Source organism: Megascapheus bottae, chromosome 12 (genome assembly GCF_031878675.1).
Source record: "Megascapheus bottae isolate mThoBot1 chromosome 12, mThoBot2.hap1, whole genome shotgun sequence".
NCBI lineage: Eukaryota > Metazoa > Chordata > Mammalia > Rodentia > Geomyidae > Megascapheus > Megascapheus bottae.
The window spans coordinates 43,510,275-43,524,571 of NC_143520.1; the positions used below are offsets into that span (position 1 = coordinate 43,510,275).

The window sequence follows — 14,297 nt, forward strand, 5'->3', positions numbered from 1 at the left end:
TCAGCAAAGAGCTTAAACTGGCTTCCTCCAGGTAGGAAAAGAATGAAAGGAGAATGGACAGCAAAGGACAGAGCAGAGCAAAGTAGATGCTTTGTATACAAAGTCTTACAGAGCTAGAGTTCAAACCATGTGCATGAATAAGTACCACAGCAATAAAAACTGTACTACAAAACAATTTACCAAAGAAAAATTTAAAGCCAATGTAATTAGTCCTGGATTAGAGGTAAATTTACCATGAAGATAATGAAAACTAGGCTTCAAGGCCAAAATGAGTATAAGAAGTTGGCAGAATATTGTTGTTCTTAATGTACTATGTTATTTCTTTTCTCTTTTTCCCCACTATGATAAATCTCATGTCATTACTGTATGTGACTTTGTTATCTAGTATATTGTATATATGTTTGTGTGTTTATTTGAAATAGGGAAGGGAAGGGGGAAAACAAGATGATTGGGAGGGGGTAGGGGAAGGGAAACAGCGACAAAAACATGAGAAGGGTTATCAATGCATGAAAAGTAATGCACCCACTACCTGACGAATGTAACTGTAACCCTTCTATACATTATGACAATTAAAACAAAAACAAAAACAAGAAGTTGGCAGGAGTTACACAATGTTTGATAAGGGGCAGGAACTATTTTTTTTCTATTTTCCCCTTGATGTTTATCTCATGTTGTTATTGTAATTGACTTTGGCACCTGGTATATTATATATAGTTTATTTGAAAAAGGGAAGGTAAGGGAAAAACAAGATGAGTGGGAGGGGGTGAGGGAGGGAAAGTGGGAGAAAAACATGAGAAGGGGTAAGGGGTAACAATATTCAAGAAGTAATGTACCCACTACCTGATGAATATAACTGTAACTCCTCTGTACATAGGAAAAAAACCCTATATCCAATTAGAAAACATTTCAACAGAAATTGCCTAAATTGGTATCACAGAAAGACATCATTAGCAAACCACATTAAATGTTATATCTTCTTTCTTTTCTGTAAAAATGATAGTATTTTTAATATACTATCTTAAAATTTAAAACATGGAAATATGTTCCTGAGATGTTAAGTGAAAAAACAAAGAGAATGGGGGTGGGGAGGGGAGGAAAATGGGGACCAAGACATGAGAAAGGGTATAAGTATATGTGAATTAATGCACCTTCTATCTGGTGAATATAATGTAACCCTTCTATTAATTACAATAAAAATATATGGAAAAAAAACCAAACACGAAGAGAATAAGGGTTCCCACTATGTCAGTTACATCACACACACACACACACACACACACACACGCACACGCACACACAAACACACAGAGAAAAGAGTGGATATGCTAAAACATTATAGCTTCTTACTTTACAAAGAGAAAAAAATGTTTTCTATACTATATCACTAAATAAAATGATGAAGCCGAGTACTAGTGGCTCTTGCCTGTAATCCTAGCTACTCAGGAGGCTGAGATCTGAGGATCTCGGGTCAAAGACAGCCTGGGCACGATAATCTGTGAGATTCTTATCTCCAATTAACTACCAGAAAATCAGAAATCTGTAGTTCAAGTAGTAGAGTGTTAGCCTTGAGCAGAAGAGCTCAGGGTCAGAGCCCAGGTCCAGAGTTCAAGCCCCATAACCTCCCCCCCACCCAAAAAAAGGATGAGCCTTAACATGAATAAAAACAGTCAAAACTTTCTAGAGTCTGGCACTACTGGCACTACTGTACATATTTTGAAATGTTAAATACTTTTAACAACCTCATGTGTATGGTTCTATGGTAATGCCTGATTATGTTTCTAGGGTAATTTTTACAAATAAGAAAACTGAGAAATAAATAGGTTAAGAATCAAGAATTCCTGAGCCAGCAGGGGAAGAAATCAGAGAATTGTAATCCAGGCAGGTTTGACTCGAGACTGTATTGCCTTTTCGCTATAGAGCCCTTGAATAACCACTTACGGAAAATCAATTCAGTGTTTGAATTTTACTAGAATAAGAATGCTATGCAACACTAATACAGGCTCACATACAAACCTGAACTGTGGACAATAGCTAGCTGGCGCCATCCTCCTGAGAAACACCATGCATAGGAATGAGACTCTCACATTGTTCACTGTCTTCAGGTACTCTTGAGGAGGGAAAAAGTAACAGTTGAGGAAAGCTTTAGAGGTCATGGGAAATACAAAAAAGATCAATTTCACTAACTGAAGCTATGCGATCACAAATCCATATTGGTAGTGAGTAGAACTAATCTAATGGTACAAAGCTCTTTCCTTCAAAAAGAAGACATTTTTAAAAGACCAAGCTATTAAAATAATATAAGTATACAATAACTGAATCAATGATAGATTTTAAAAAGTAGCACAAATAAACAAAAGCACAATTCGGCAATGAAGGCGATTTGTTGGAAATGGATGTAATTGGAACTCATCATGTAGTAAGACATAAGCCATGTTCAAAAAGACAAATATATGTTTTTGCTCATAATCTGGAAATAATAATGTAATAACAATAATAACAGCATGGCATAATTACAGAAAGGACTGCTTGGGAGAAGAACCAGCAGGAGGACAGGAGAGGCTGATGGGGGTAAATATGATGGAGATATATATATATATATATATATATTAATGAAATCCACTGAAAACTGATAAAAAGAAGAGAATTAAGAAAGAGTAATATGGACTGGGACTGTGGCTTAGTGGCAGAGTGTTGCATAGCATACATGAAGCCTGGGTTCCATTCCTCAGTACCACATATACAGAAAAAACCAAAAGTAAAGCGGTATAAAGCTGCGCCTCAAAGTGGTAGAGTGCTAGCCTTGAGCAAAAAAAGCTCAGGGACAGTGGCCAGGCCCTGAGTTCAAGCCCAGGATTTTTTTTAAGTAATATAGACATTGTAACTTAGATCAAAGTACATAATATTCATGTATGTAGATATCATAATGAAAACATTTTATATAGTTAATTTATCCTAGAAAAAGACAAGTAAAATAGAAAATAGGAGGCAATATTAGCATATTTATTGTTAATTGTATTCAAACCAGTGAAGGTTTTTTGTTTTGTTTTTTATTTCAGTGAAGGGTTTTATACTTAAATTCATTTTAGAAAAACAGGAAGCCCTTTGGTTTTACCTGTGAACCACAATACTCTTTGTCAAATATTAGCAATGAAAGAGTATCTAGTATATTATCACCCAAGGGATCTAAACTTACTTTTTTCCATAACAACACAGATAAGTAATAACTGATTCAATAATTACTCAGTAAGATTCCTAAAAGTGTGGTCAGCATATGATTCTCTATTTACTTGGCAAACATTATTTTTTAAAAAAAGAAAAAAAAACTATACAGAAACTAACCTTACCTCTGAATTCGGTGTTTCCTGCATATAAAGGCAAAAATTCTTCTGATTCCTACCATCACAGGATCCCAATTATTATAATGACACAGAAGAGTTACAATAAAAAATGAAAAAAATACAGGGATAGCTCCTGCAAAAAATAACCAAGAAAACTGCACCTAGAAACAAAATAAAATAATTCTCAAAACCATCATTAAAGCAATTTTCCCCTCTAATGTAAGTTTTATGCCTATGAAAACCAGCAGGAATATATTAAAACACCAAGATGCTAACACTAAACATTGACATTATTATGCATATTATCATAATTAAATACAAGGAGTTGCAATTTTATCTTAAAATTCCATTTGCCTACATTATCAACAACAATAGAGCTTGCTTGCTAAAGAGAAGTCAAAAAAGGCATACTTAGCATTTATTAGGTCAAGCACATTAAAAATAGTGATATCTATAATGAAGCATTTGTGTGTACACTACTACGCTGCCCATTTCCTCCTTTGTGGTTATTAACTATTTTCAAGTGGATTTCCTGATTCTGGTACATTCATATATAAAAACTTTTAATGTGGGAGGGAAATGGGGACAAAAACATGAGAAGGGGTATCAACGATTAAGTAATGCACCTTCTATCTGGCGAATATTATGTAACCCTTCTATTAATTATAATAAAAAAATAAGATAAAATGAATTAAAAACTTTTAAATGTCCCAGAATCAAGAAATATACTTGAGAATAGTTAATAACCACAGAATTAGCACCAAAAAAAGGAAAAAAATCTTCATGTATTTATCAAATTAATGACAAATCATAAAATTTTCTTCCTCTTGGAATGGTTAGTAGTGTTGAATAGTGTAGACACAGCAACACATTATTTTTTTCCAATACTGAGCTTAAAGGTAGGGGCTTTGAACTTGCTGTTTCCTCAGCTGGAGTGCTCTCACTTTGGACCATAACCTCCAGCCTGGCTTTTTGCTGGTAAGGTAGAGATGGAGTCTTGTGGACTTTTTTTTGCACAGGTTGCCTCTGATCCAAAATCCCAAGGCTAAGCCTCCCAAGAAGCAAGGATTACAAACATGAGCCACAAGTGCCTGGCCAAAAATTATGTTTAAATAAATAGGATATATCCTATGGAAATATTTTACCTTTATCCTCAAAACCGAACATACTTAAAACTGCTTTAAAAAAATGAGACTATTAGTTGTACATATTATAAACTGCTAAGTTTTCAAGTATACTCCTCTTCAAATTATACCAGGCCAAATACACATATGAACTTTTACTGCCTAATTCTTACATGTTGAAAGCTTATAAACGCTGATTGGCAAGTGCTCTACTCCATCTTCAGCATTAGGCAAAGGAACCACTCTTTACTTCCCCTAAGATGAAGAAACTGCTCTCTTATGGACTGCTTCAGGAAAACAGATTCTCTTTTTTGCAGTATTTTCAGTGCCAGTAGTTATTGCCAGACTTACAGATAATTAGACTAACATAGACTAGCATAGTGAGCATAGCGATAAGGAACCTCTGAACTTATCAAAGATGCCAAAATACTATCATTTTGTGGCAAAATTTATCACCTGTTCCACATAATGACCTACCCTAGATATATGGAAAACAAGCAAACACTATAAAGAACAACATAGAAGATATTGCCCTTAACCTAGAAGTACAGATTATGTATCATTTCGGTGCCTTTTACATTTCTATACTCTAGAGATCTGAAAATTATTGATTTGTATAATTTAACCTTTACCGTCTCTGTTTCCCGCCCCCCCCCCAGTCCTGGTCCTTCAATTCAGGGGCTGGGCACTGTCCTTGGACACTTTTTGCTCAAGGTTAGTTGCTCTGCCACCTGAGCCACAGCACCACTTGTGGCCTCTTCTATGCAAGTGGTACTGAGGAAGAGAACCCAGGGCTTTGGCATGCTAGGCGAGCACTCTGGCACTAGGCTATGCTCCCAGCCCACTGTGTCTGTTTCAAAGCTATGCTATACCTGAAACATCTAACAAATAGTTTGCCTTACCTTTTGCATACACATGTCTGCTATTATAGACAGAGGTATTGTGAGGCTTAGCGCAAGTGTGCCTATCAATGAGGAGGTAAGAAAGCAGCCCCTAAGAAAAGAGAGAGGAGAGAAAATGGAGGTATAATTTTCTGTAACAATGAAAGAAAAATATTCAGTACAGCATTCCAATTCTACATTAAAGGCTCAAGACAATCAAGAATTTAAAAAGATGGGCTATGTCACAAAAACAATAGTAAAGATGATTCCAAAGTTTTGTTTCAAATGTCAAAATACAAGTATATAAATATAAAAAGTTCAAAGTACTTTATGCTGTTTTTGAAACTTATTTACAACTGTTATTCAACTTAGGATATATAGTTATTTCATTAAAGAAATAGTTGAGCAGAAGTTTTAAGGTTTTAAAATGATACTTGGTCTCTCAATAAAACTTTAGGTTAAGGGCTGGAAGTGTGGCTCAGTGGCAGAGTGCTTACTTAGCATGCACAAAGCCCTGATTTCAAGTCCTCATTACCACATAAACAGAAAAAGCCAGAAGTGGCACTGTGGCTCAAGTGGTAGAGTGCTAGCTTAAATACAAAGAGGCTCAGCAACAGTGCCCATGCCGTGAGTTCAAGCCTAGGACTAGTAAAAAAAGAAAAAAAATACAAAAAACAACAACAACAGGTTAATACCTTTAAGTGATAAGCCAACATGTAACATTTTTGTTTTCATTTAGCTTAGAATAGTAAAAATAGAACTTAGTATTTTGAAGAATATTACTTTATTGGTTTCCACATTTCCAATACCTACCCTAACCGAATTTTATTAATTAATTAATTAATGTCAATCATGGTGTTTAATCTCGAGGCCTGGGTGTTTTCCCTGAGCTCTTTCTTCTTTAAGACTAATGCTCTACCACTTTGGGCAATTGTGTCACTTTTGGCTTTCTGGTGAATTAGAGCTAAAAGCCTCTCAGACTTTACTGTCCAGGCTGGCTTTGAACCATGATCTTTAGATCTCAACCTTCTGAGTTGCTAGGATTACAAGTGCGAGCCACCAGTGTCCCATTCATTTCAACACTATCAGTGTTGCTTTCAAATTCTGCATATCATTCTACATATCACCTTGTTTAGTTGAAGGAAAACATTACATAAAATACAGAAAGCACTCTATAAAGATTAATATATTAAAGTTATGTCCACAAATTTAAAACATTAGTATTCAGGCATACATATATGTATATTTATTCATTTATTCAACGGGCATTTTTGAGCTCCTTCTACTTGAGACACACTCAGTTCTTTTGTTTAGCTTGCTCTTCAGATAGGGTTTTATGTTTTCCTACCTTTACATTGAGTATTTAGGAGTTAAAAAACAAAGTCTTCCTCTAAGGCAGTTAATATATTCATTATGAGTGTGTGTGCATGTGGAACAGGATGGACCATCAAAAGACAAGAGAAATAAAAACACAAACTATTCAAATGTCAATAATCAATAAATCATAGGAGAATAAATAATACATACCACAACCACAGGAATTCCGAGAGAACTGTTCCAATAAGGCCATTAACGATAATGCACATTAACACTACTTTATTGGGAAACTCGAAGTCCTCAAATCCAGTATAATGAAGTAAAAAGAAACCTGGCCATAACAGCAGCAGATTAAACAGGCCCACAAAACCTAAATATGATAAGAGACAAAAATTGAAACTGTGGCTTATTTCAAAGATTTCAAATTTCTAACTTATTATGATTAGAAATATTACATTTACACAAAGGGCTCCAACCAGGTTTCCTTCACTAGAACTTACATTGTTTAAAGTTAGTCTTACTAACAGCTCAATAATAGAAAAACATATCATCAAAGATGGAATAATCATTGATTTTTAGCTTCAACTTTCCACACTGTATGGGAGCAAATTACTATGGAATAAATCACTTAAAGTCAGTTATTTAAATAATTAATTGGTAGCTGTGTAATTTTGTATTCAGCATAAATTACTTGTGAGGAATTAGACTGCTTGTTCTCTCATCCTACTCATTTTACATTTGAAGCAGGTGTGCTATATAATAGGAACAGAAATACTGGAGGAAGGTTCTAAAATCAAATTCTTTATAGAGTGCCTAAAACACTGGAGAGACAACACATGTACACAAACATCTATTCAACACAGGCACTAAGTACAGACTGAGTACTCATAAGAGACTATATTGTGCTCTACAGTCTGCCTTGGGTCCCAACCCAATGCTGCTTTACAGGTACTGTGAATATTATGTAAAACACAAAACTTCTTGGTCTTACTTATCCATTCTATAAATATAAAATAAGTATCTAATTAGGTTACAGGTAAGATTAAATATTTATAAAAACTGACTAGAACATACAAGGTGTTTGGTAAAGTTGGCCATTATTATAGATATTGTTATATATGGTTATATTCAGGTAACTGTAAAGATACAAAAGATAATTGTATAATTTTTCTGCATTTCTATATAGTTAAATGTCACAGATCTGCTAAAAGATTCATGTAAGTAACTATAGGCTTTCCTTAGACAAAAAATTAGACAGTGATTATATAGAGATTCCTTCCTTGAACACTTGGTTGTTAAACATGACATTTGAAATAGCATGTAAAAATCAACGTTAATAAATTCTTTAATAAAAAAAGAAAAAAGAAAAGAAAAAAAAGAACATATATTTTCTACTTCACCTAAATACATCACCTAAACATAGTTAGCCAGTATTTAGGATGCCTCATTAAGTCTTATGAGGGTTAATAACAGCTCTTTATGTAAAACATGGAAAAGGTATCTCAAATGGAATGCTATAGGATTCTAAAAGTAAAATAGCATTAAAATTGTTTTTTTCAAATATGTATTTCTTGAATTGTGAATTTAAATGGAACTTAAATGATTAATCTGATTGCTTTTCAAATATCTCATTTTTGTTGATCCACTAGGTTCAAGTATTTACACTGTCTTTCAACAAACTAAATGTAATGCAAAAAGACCACCATAGAACATTCTAGTGGAGGGCCAGGAGCATGGCCTAGTGGTACAGTGCTTGCCTACCATGCACAAAGCCCTGGGTTCAATTCCTCATACAAAGAAATTCCACTTACATAGAAACAGCCAGAACTGGTGATGTGGCTCAAGTGGTACAGTGCTAGCCTTGAGAAAGCCCAAGGACAGTGCCCAGGCCCTGAGTTCTAGAGCCAGGACTGGCAAAACAAAACAAAACAAAACAAAAACAAAAACAAAAAAGAAACATTCTAGTGGAAACTATGAAGGATTCCAAGACTTTTCACCTCCTCTACCCTTCCTATGACTCTCCACAGTCCCTAAGCCAGACTTGGAGCCACTCAAGTTACCTAGTATCTTATTTATCAGATGAAAACTTCACAGAAGATCATAGAACAGTGAACTTTCAGGTCTGGTGATGCTCTGCCAGCTGCACTATGCACTCCCTCCACAGGCTTCTTCACTTATTTTCAAATAGATTTTGGAATATAATAAGCCAGCTGTTTCCTATTCTACATCTATTCCAGGTTCCTAACGAAGTAGACTTTAGGCAAAGCAAAGTTTGAAAATAGTACCATATGTTTTATTTACTTGGATCTAAGAATTGATGCCAGAAAAATGTATTTGAGTAATTTGAAAATCTATGTCATAAAAAATGTAACTTAAATGATAATGTGCAAATTGAAAGCTTTTAGATGGCCCACAAATTTTAGTGAAAATAAGCACATATCAGTTGGTTGGCAGTTTTCCCAATCCTATGTTTCCAATAATTCAGCAGTGGCAAATGAATAATACAGCAGACAAACTCTTATACTTGCACAGTTGCATAATTCTGGCCTATCAATCTTTTCAACCCACAGTCTGAAGACACTGATTCAAAAAATGATGTTAGGAGAAGCTCCTTTCTTGACCATGCCTTAAGGTAATATATCCACCACCACAGGACAACGTTAAGACAAAAACACGAGAATGAACTTAATAACCTTCAAAAGAGGATTTTTTGTTTTTGAGATAATCACATACATGGAGGAAAAGCTTTCCTAACACCTCCAAACTGCAAAAGCAAAACCATGAGTTGAAAGTAAACAACCTCACAAGTTAAACATATTCTTACCAAAAAACATTGGAATATCCAACTTATCTTCTCTGTCTACTTTTCTCTTAATCATAACAATATAAACAGCATACAGCATGGCTCCAGTGAGGGACCAAATGGAACCTAATGATATAAAGCATCTATTATTAAAAAATCTGAAATATACTCATTGAGATGCTAATCATATCTCAGATACTAATTCCAAATATAATATCCAAAGATGAAAGGTAAGGAACAATCAATCCCATCCAGGCCTCCAGTAATATAGAGAGGAATTTACCATGTATACATATATAAAATAATTTATTAAATGATAATGTACCTATATATAATGTAACAATAAAACAGACAGGTAATTTTGATTTTAATTTTAAAATGCATATTTATTTTTCTCTCTATAAACAATTCTGACACTTGACACTACCCAACTTAAAAACTGCTTTCATTTCTGAGCTTATTTTTCCCATCCCATGCATCAATTTTGGTCTATATTTTACCACCACGGCCACCCTAAGGCTGTGTGAAGTCGCATGGCTCCCACTAAGTACCCTCTTTCTGTTCTGTTGAATGTTCAACCTTCTTGTCTTCTGTTTTAGATGATTTGCACTTACCATGGTTAAATATATTACTATTTCATTCTCTAGTGGCTTTATTTTGGCAACTGTCATATTCTTTCAATTATACCTTATACTTATAAATGTTCCAAAATGTATAACCTAATGATAATACCAGGTCTCTTCATTAACTCACTTTCAACATTTAGGTAAACTTTCAAAAACAACTAAGAAATTCTAGGGCCTGGGAGTTTGGCCTAGTGGTAGAGTGCTCATTTAGCATGCAGGAAGACCCAGGTTCGATTCCTCGGTATCACATACATAGAAAAAAGCTAAAAGTAGTACTGAGGCTCAAGTGGTAGAGCTCTGGCCTTGAGAAAAGTCTAGGGACAGTGCTCAGGCCCTGAGTTCAAGCCCCACGACTGTCAAAAAAAAAAAAAAGAAAGAAAGAAAAATGTTATTCTGCCAAGTGACTGTACTCATCAATTATTCAAAAGGCATTATTTCATTAGACTTACATTTTTTTTGGGGGGGAGCAGTCTTGGGCTTGAGCTCAGGGCCTGAGCACTGTCCTTGGGCTTTCTCAAGGACAGAGCTTTACCATTTGAGCCACAGCACCACTTCCAGTTTTTTTCTATGTATATGGTACCGAGGAATCAAACCCAGGCCTTCGTGCATGCTAGGCAGGCACTCTACCTCTAGACCAGACTCCCGGCCTCATTAAATCTACTTTTAAGTATTTTCAAAAAAATTTCAAACAAAGGAAATGCCTGTCAACACAATTTTACTCACACAAAACAAATACAATATTGTTTTATACACACAAAAAGCTCCATGATTTGGTTACTAACCTATTGTATTTCTTCCAGCAGCCTTTTCAGACCCGGACAGGTTTACCAGCACAATACCACCAATGCTACAAGAATAAGTCATTATTGAATAGCATAATACTAAACTCCTAAAAGACTAATCATAAAAATTATAAGTGACCAAAAAGTAATCTCAACTTTGGGTAAGACTAAAAATGAATTTAGTGTTTCTAGTGACAATAGCTAATGACATTATAAATATAATATAGTGATAAATTTCTCTTATCTAGTGCATTTAGTGTTCAAAAGATGTGCAGCACTGGGCTAAGAATGTGGCTTATTAGTAGAATGTTTGCCTCGCAGGCATGAAGCTCTAGGTTTGATTCCTCAATACCACATAAACAGAAAAAGTCAGAAGGGGTGTTGTGGCTCAAATAGTATAGTGCTAATCTTGAGCTCAGGAACAGTACCTAGATCTTGAGTTTAAGCCTCAGGACTGGTTAAAAAAAATTAATTTAAGAAAAAAAGATGTATAGCATTTCCCTATAAGTAAACTGTGGCTATTTCCACTTTACAAGAGGAAAGTAATGTGCAAAAAAGGTGAAACAACTCAACCTACTCTTATATCTAGAAAAGAAAAACAGTTCTCTGATGGCAAAGTACAAATCTTTATGATAATCACTTTATATAGACTGTACCAAACTTCAAAACAAGACTACTAAGCAGATGATATTATCTGCTTAGAATTGCCAAAGGGCAAAGAACAGAGCTCTCATTCAGTCCTACCTGATGTATTTTAAAAATGTACAGAAGAAAGAAAAGTTTTTTGTTCTTTTTTTTTTTTTTGCCAGTCCTGGGCTTGAACTCAGGACCTGAGCACTGTCCTTGGACTTTCTCAAGGCTAGAGCTCTACCACTTGAGCCTCAGCACCACTTCCAGCTTTTTTCTATATATGTGATACCAAGGAATCGAACCCGGGTCTTCGTGCATGCTAGGCAAGCACTTTAACCACTAGGCCAACTCCCGGCCCAAGTTTTTTGTTCTTATCTTACTCTCCATTAAAAAATTCTACTACCTTCTTTAATTTCTTATTTTCTTTCCTCTCACAAAAGTAACATTTTGGGGCCAGGAGTTTGGCCCAGTGGTAGAGTGCTTGCCTAGCATGCACGAAGACCTGGATTCAATTCCTTGATACCACTTACATAGAAAAAAGCCGGAAATGGTGCTGTGGCTCATGTGGTAGAGCTCTAGGCTTGAGAAAGCCCAAGGACAGTGCTCAGACCCTGAGTTCATAGCCCAGGACTGGAAAAAGGAATAAAAAAAAATCCTTAAAAAAAGAGTAACATTTTGTCAAACCATCTTTTTTGAATACTATCTACAGGCAAAACCTTATCAATTAGAAAAGACTGAACAATATTTCCACAAGGAAAAATACAATTCAAAACCCAAACAGAAAGGGGAACTTGACTTAGGAAAGGAAGCAGACCTCTGAGAAGTTATGATGGTTAAGTAGGCACAATAAGTTAAATATGAAAATTAGTGTACACTTAGGAAGCCTACAACCAGAGGAACGGGAACAGAGCTGCACTGGAGCCATCTTTCCAATTCCCTTGCCCTGAAAAGTTTAGTAAACTGATTCAAGGCCAAGTAGCACAATGTCCACTGAAAGTGTCTTTCCTACTTTTCTTCTGTCCTTCCTTTTCCTCTTTATTATCTCTTCTTTCTTCTTTCTTGCTTTGGAGGGGGACTACATTATATTATAAAATAAACTATCCTGCATCAGTACCAGAATTATTTTCAATAATTACCGCCCATGCGGTAATCCTAGCTACCCAGGAGGCTGAGATCTGAGGACTGCAGTTCAAAGCCAGCCCAGGCACAAAAGACCATATCTCCAATTAACCACTAGAAAACCACAAGTGGTGCTGTGGCTCAAGGGGTAGCCTTGAGCTGAAGAGGTCAGAGACAGTGCCCAGACCTAGAATTCAGGTCCTACAACCAATATATATATATATATATATATGTTTTTTTTTCCCCAGCAGAATACCTCACTTATTACACTTACCTTAAGATCACAGCTAATAGTTTAGAGAGAGTAAACCTATCTCCACTGTTACTTGGAAACACTGCAGCAAGGATTAATGTAAAAAGACCTATGAAGAAAAAAAAATACACTACTTAACTCCCAACTCTACTGTGAATACTAATTATAACTTAACTTTTTAATTAATATTTTAGTTACTTTCAAGCAACTGCAACTAGCTCTGTACGCTGGAATGTTCAAAGAGCATACTTAAAAGATATCCTCTAAACTAAACCATGTTTATTTTAACAATAGAGAAGAAATGTAGTCCTATTATTTTTAAACTAAACTAAGGCTTCAAAGCAATACTGTGACCTCATCCTAATCAAGCCTGTGTTATTTTTCTAGCTTCAAAAACACTTCCTTTAAACTTCCAGATTTGGATGGTGATTCAATTTTAAAAATAAGAAACACCTACCATAAGGCAAATTATAGTTCTGAAAGAAGCAATTAAATTTAGTCAAAAGGTCTAGGAAAAGATCATTGAAGAGAATAATGTGCAGTTAAGGGCACAAGTGAATGGCAGAATGCTTGCATAGCACGTGTAAATTGTGTTCAATTTCTATTAATAGAAAAAAATGAGGTGGGGTGGAGAAACATGGTTTGAAGCCAACCCATGTAATAGTGAGGCTATCTCAAAAACAAGCCAAGCCAAGCCAAGCATGGTAGTTCAAACGCCTGTAATCCCAACTATTCACTAAGTGGGAATGAGAAGACCACAGAGTGAGACAAGCCCCAGAAAAAGCATAAGAACCTGAAAAATAAACAACAACAACAATAACAACAAACACAAAAGACTGGGGATATAAGTGTGAAGCCCCAAGTTTAATCATCAGGGCTAAACTAATCCACAAATAAAATAAAAAATGTCTAAGACAGCTATAGTGCATGCCTGTAATCTCAACACCAGAGACATGGAAGCAGGAAGCCCAAGGATTCAAGGCCAGCCTGGTGTTCAGGGAGACCTTACCTCAAAACAAAAGAACAAAAAAATGTGCAGGATAAAAAACCTACAATGTAAAACTATTACAAAACATTTGCACATTAATAACACAAAGCTAATACTGCAAATTATAGATATTAAGAAGCAGATATAATATAATAATGTACAAAAAGAACTACTGTGATGACTTATGACAAAGTAGATACACGCATACACGTGGTACATAAACATGTGTACACACATACATAGTCCCAAAACACATCAATTTACAACTCAGATTTTGAAATTTCTTACCAGAAGTTGAAGACAAAATATTAACTATAGCAACTTGTGTGTCCGAAAGTGCTTCTTGATATGACAGATTTGCCAAAAACCACTGAAGAAAAAGAAACAAAGGAAAACCTAATGAAAGACATGTTCATACCTGTTATTGCAATATACA

At 35.2% G+C, this 14,297-nt stretch overlaps 1 protein-coding gene across 2 annotated transcripts in view; it reads right to left on the reverse strand.

The window, feature by feature from the left end:
• Slc35f5 (solute carrier family 35 member F5) overlaps positions 1 to 14,297 on the reverse strand; it is a 36,256-nt gene that overhangs the window by 6,558 nt on the left and 15,401 nt on the right. Inside the window, exons 8-15 of one of the 2 annotated variants that reach the window (XM_090342922.1) lie at positions 14,150 to 14,231; positions 12,895 to 12,982; positions 10,872 to 10,936; positions 9,485 to 9,589; positions 6,871 to 7,030; positions 5,365 to 5,455; positions 3,345 to 3,499; positions 2,014 to 2,107 (exon numbers count right to left, since the gene is read on the reverse strand). In XM_090342922.1, the coding sequence (XP_090199048.1) occupies positions 2,032 to 2,107; positions 3,345 to 3,499; positions 5,365 to 5,455; positions 6,871 to 7,030; positions 9,485 to 9,589; positions 10,872 to 10,936; positions 12,895 to 12,982; positions 14,150 to 14,231 (822 nt within the window). In that variant the 3' untranslated portion in view covers positions 2,014 to 2,031. The remainder of the gene's footprint in view (positions 1 to 2,013; positions 2,108 to 3,344; positions 3,500 to 5,364; positions 5,456 to 6,870; positions 7,031 to 9,484; positions 9,590 to 10,871; positions 10,937 to 12,894; positions 12,983 to 14,149; positions 14,232 to 14,297) is intronic. The other variant, XM_090342923.1, reaches the window with a different exon arrangement.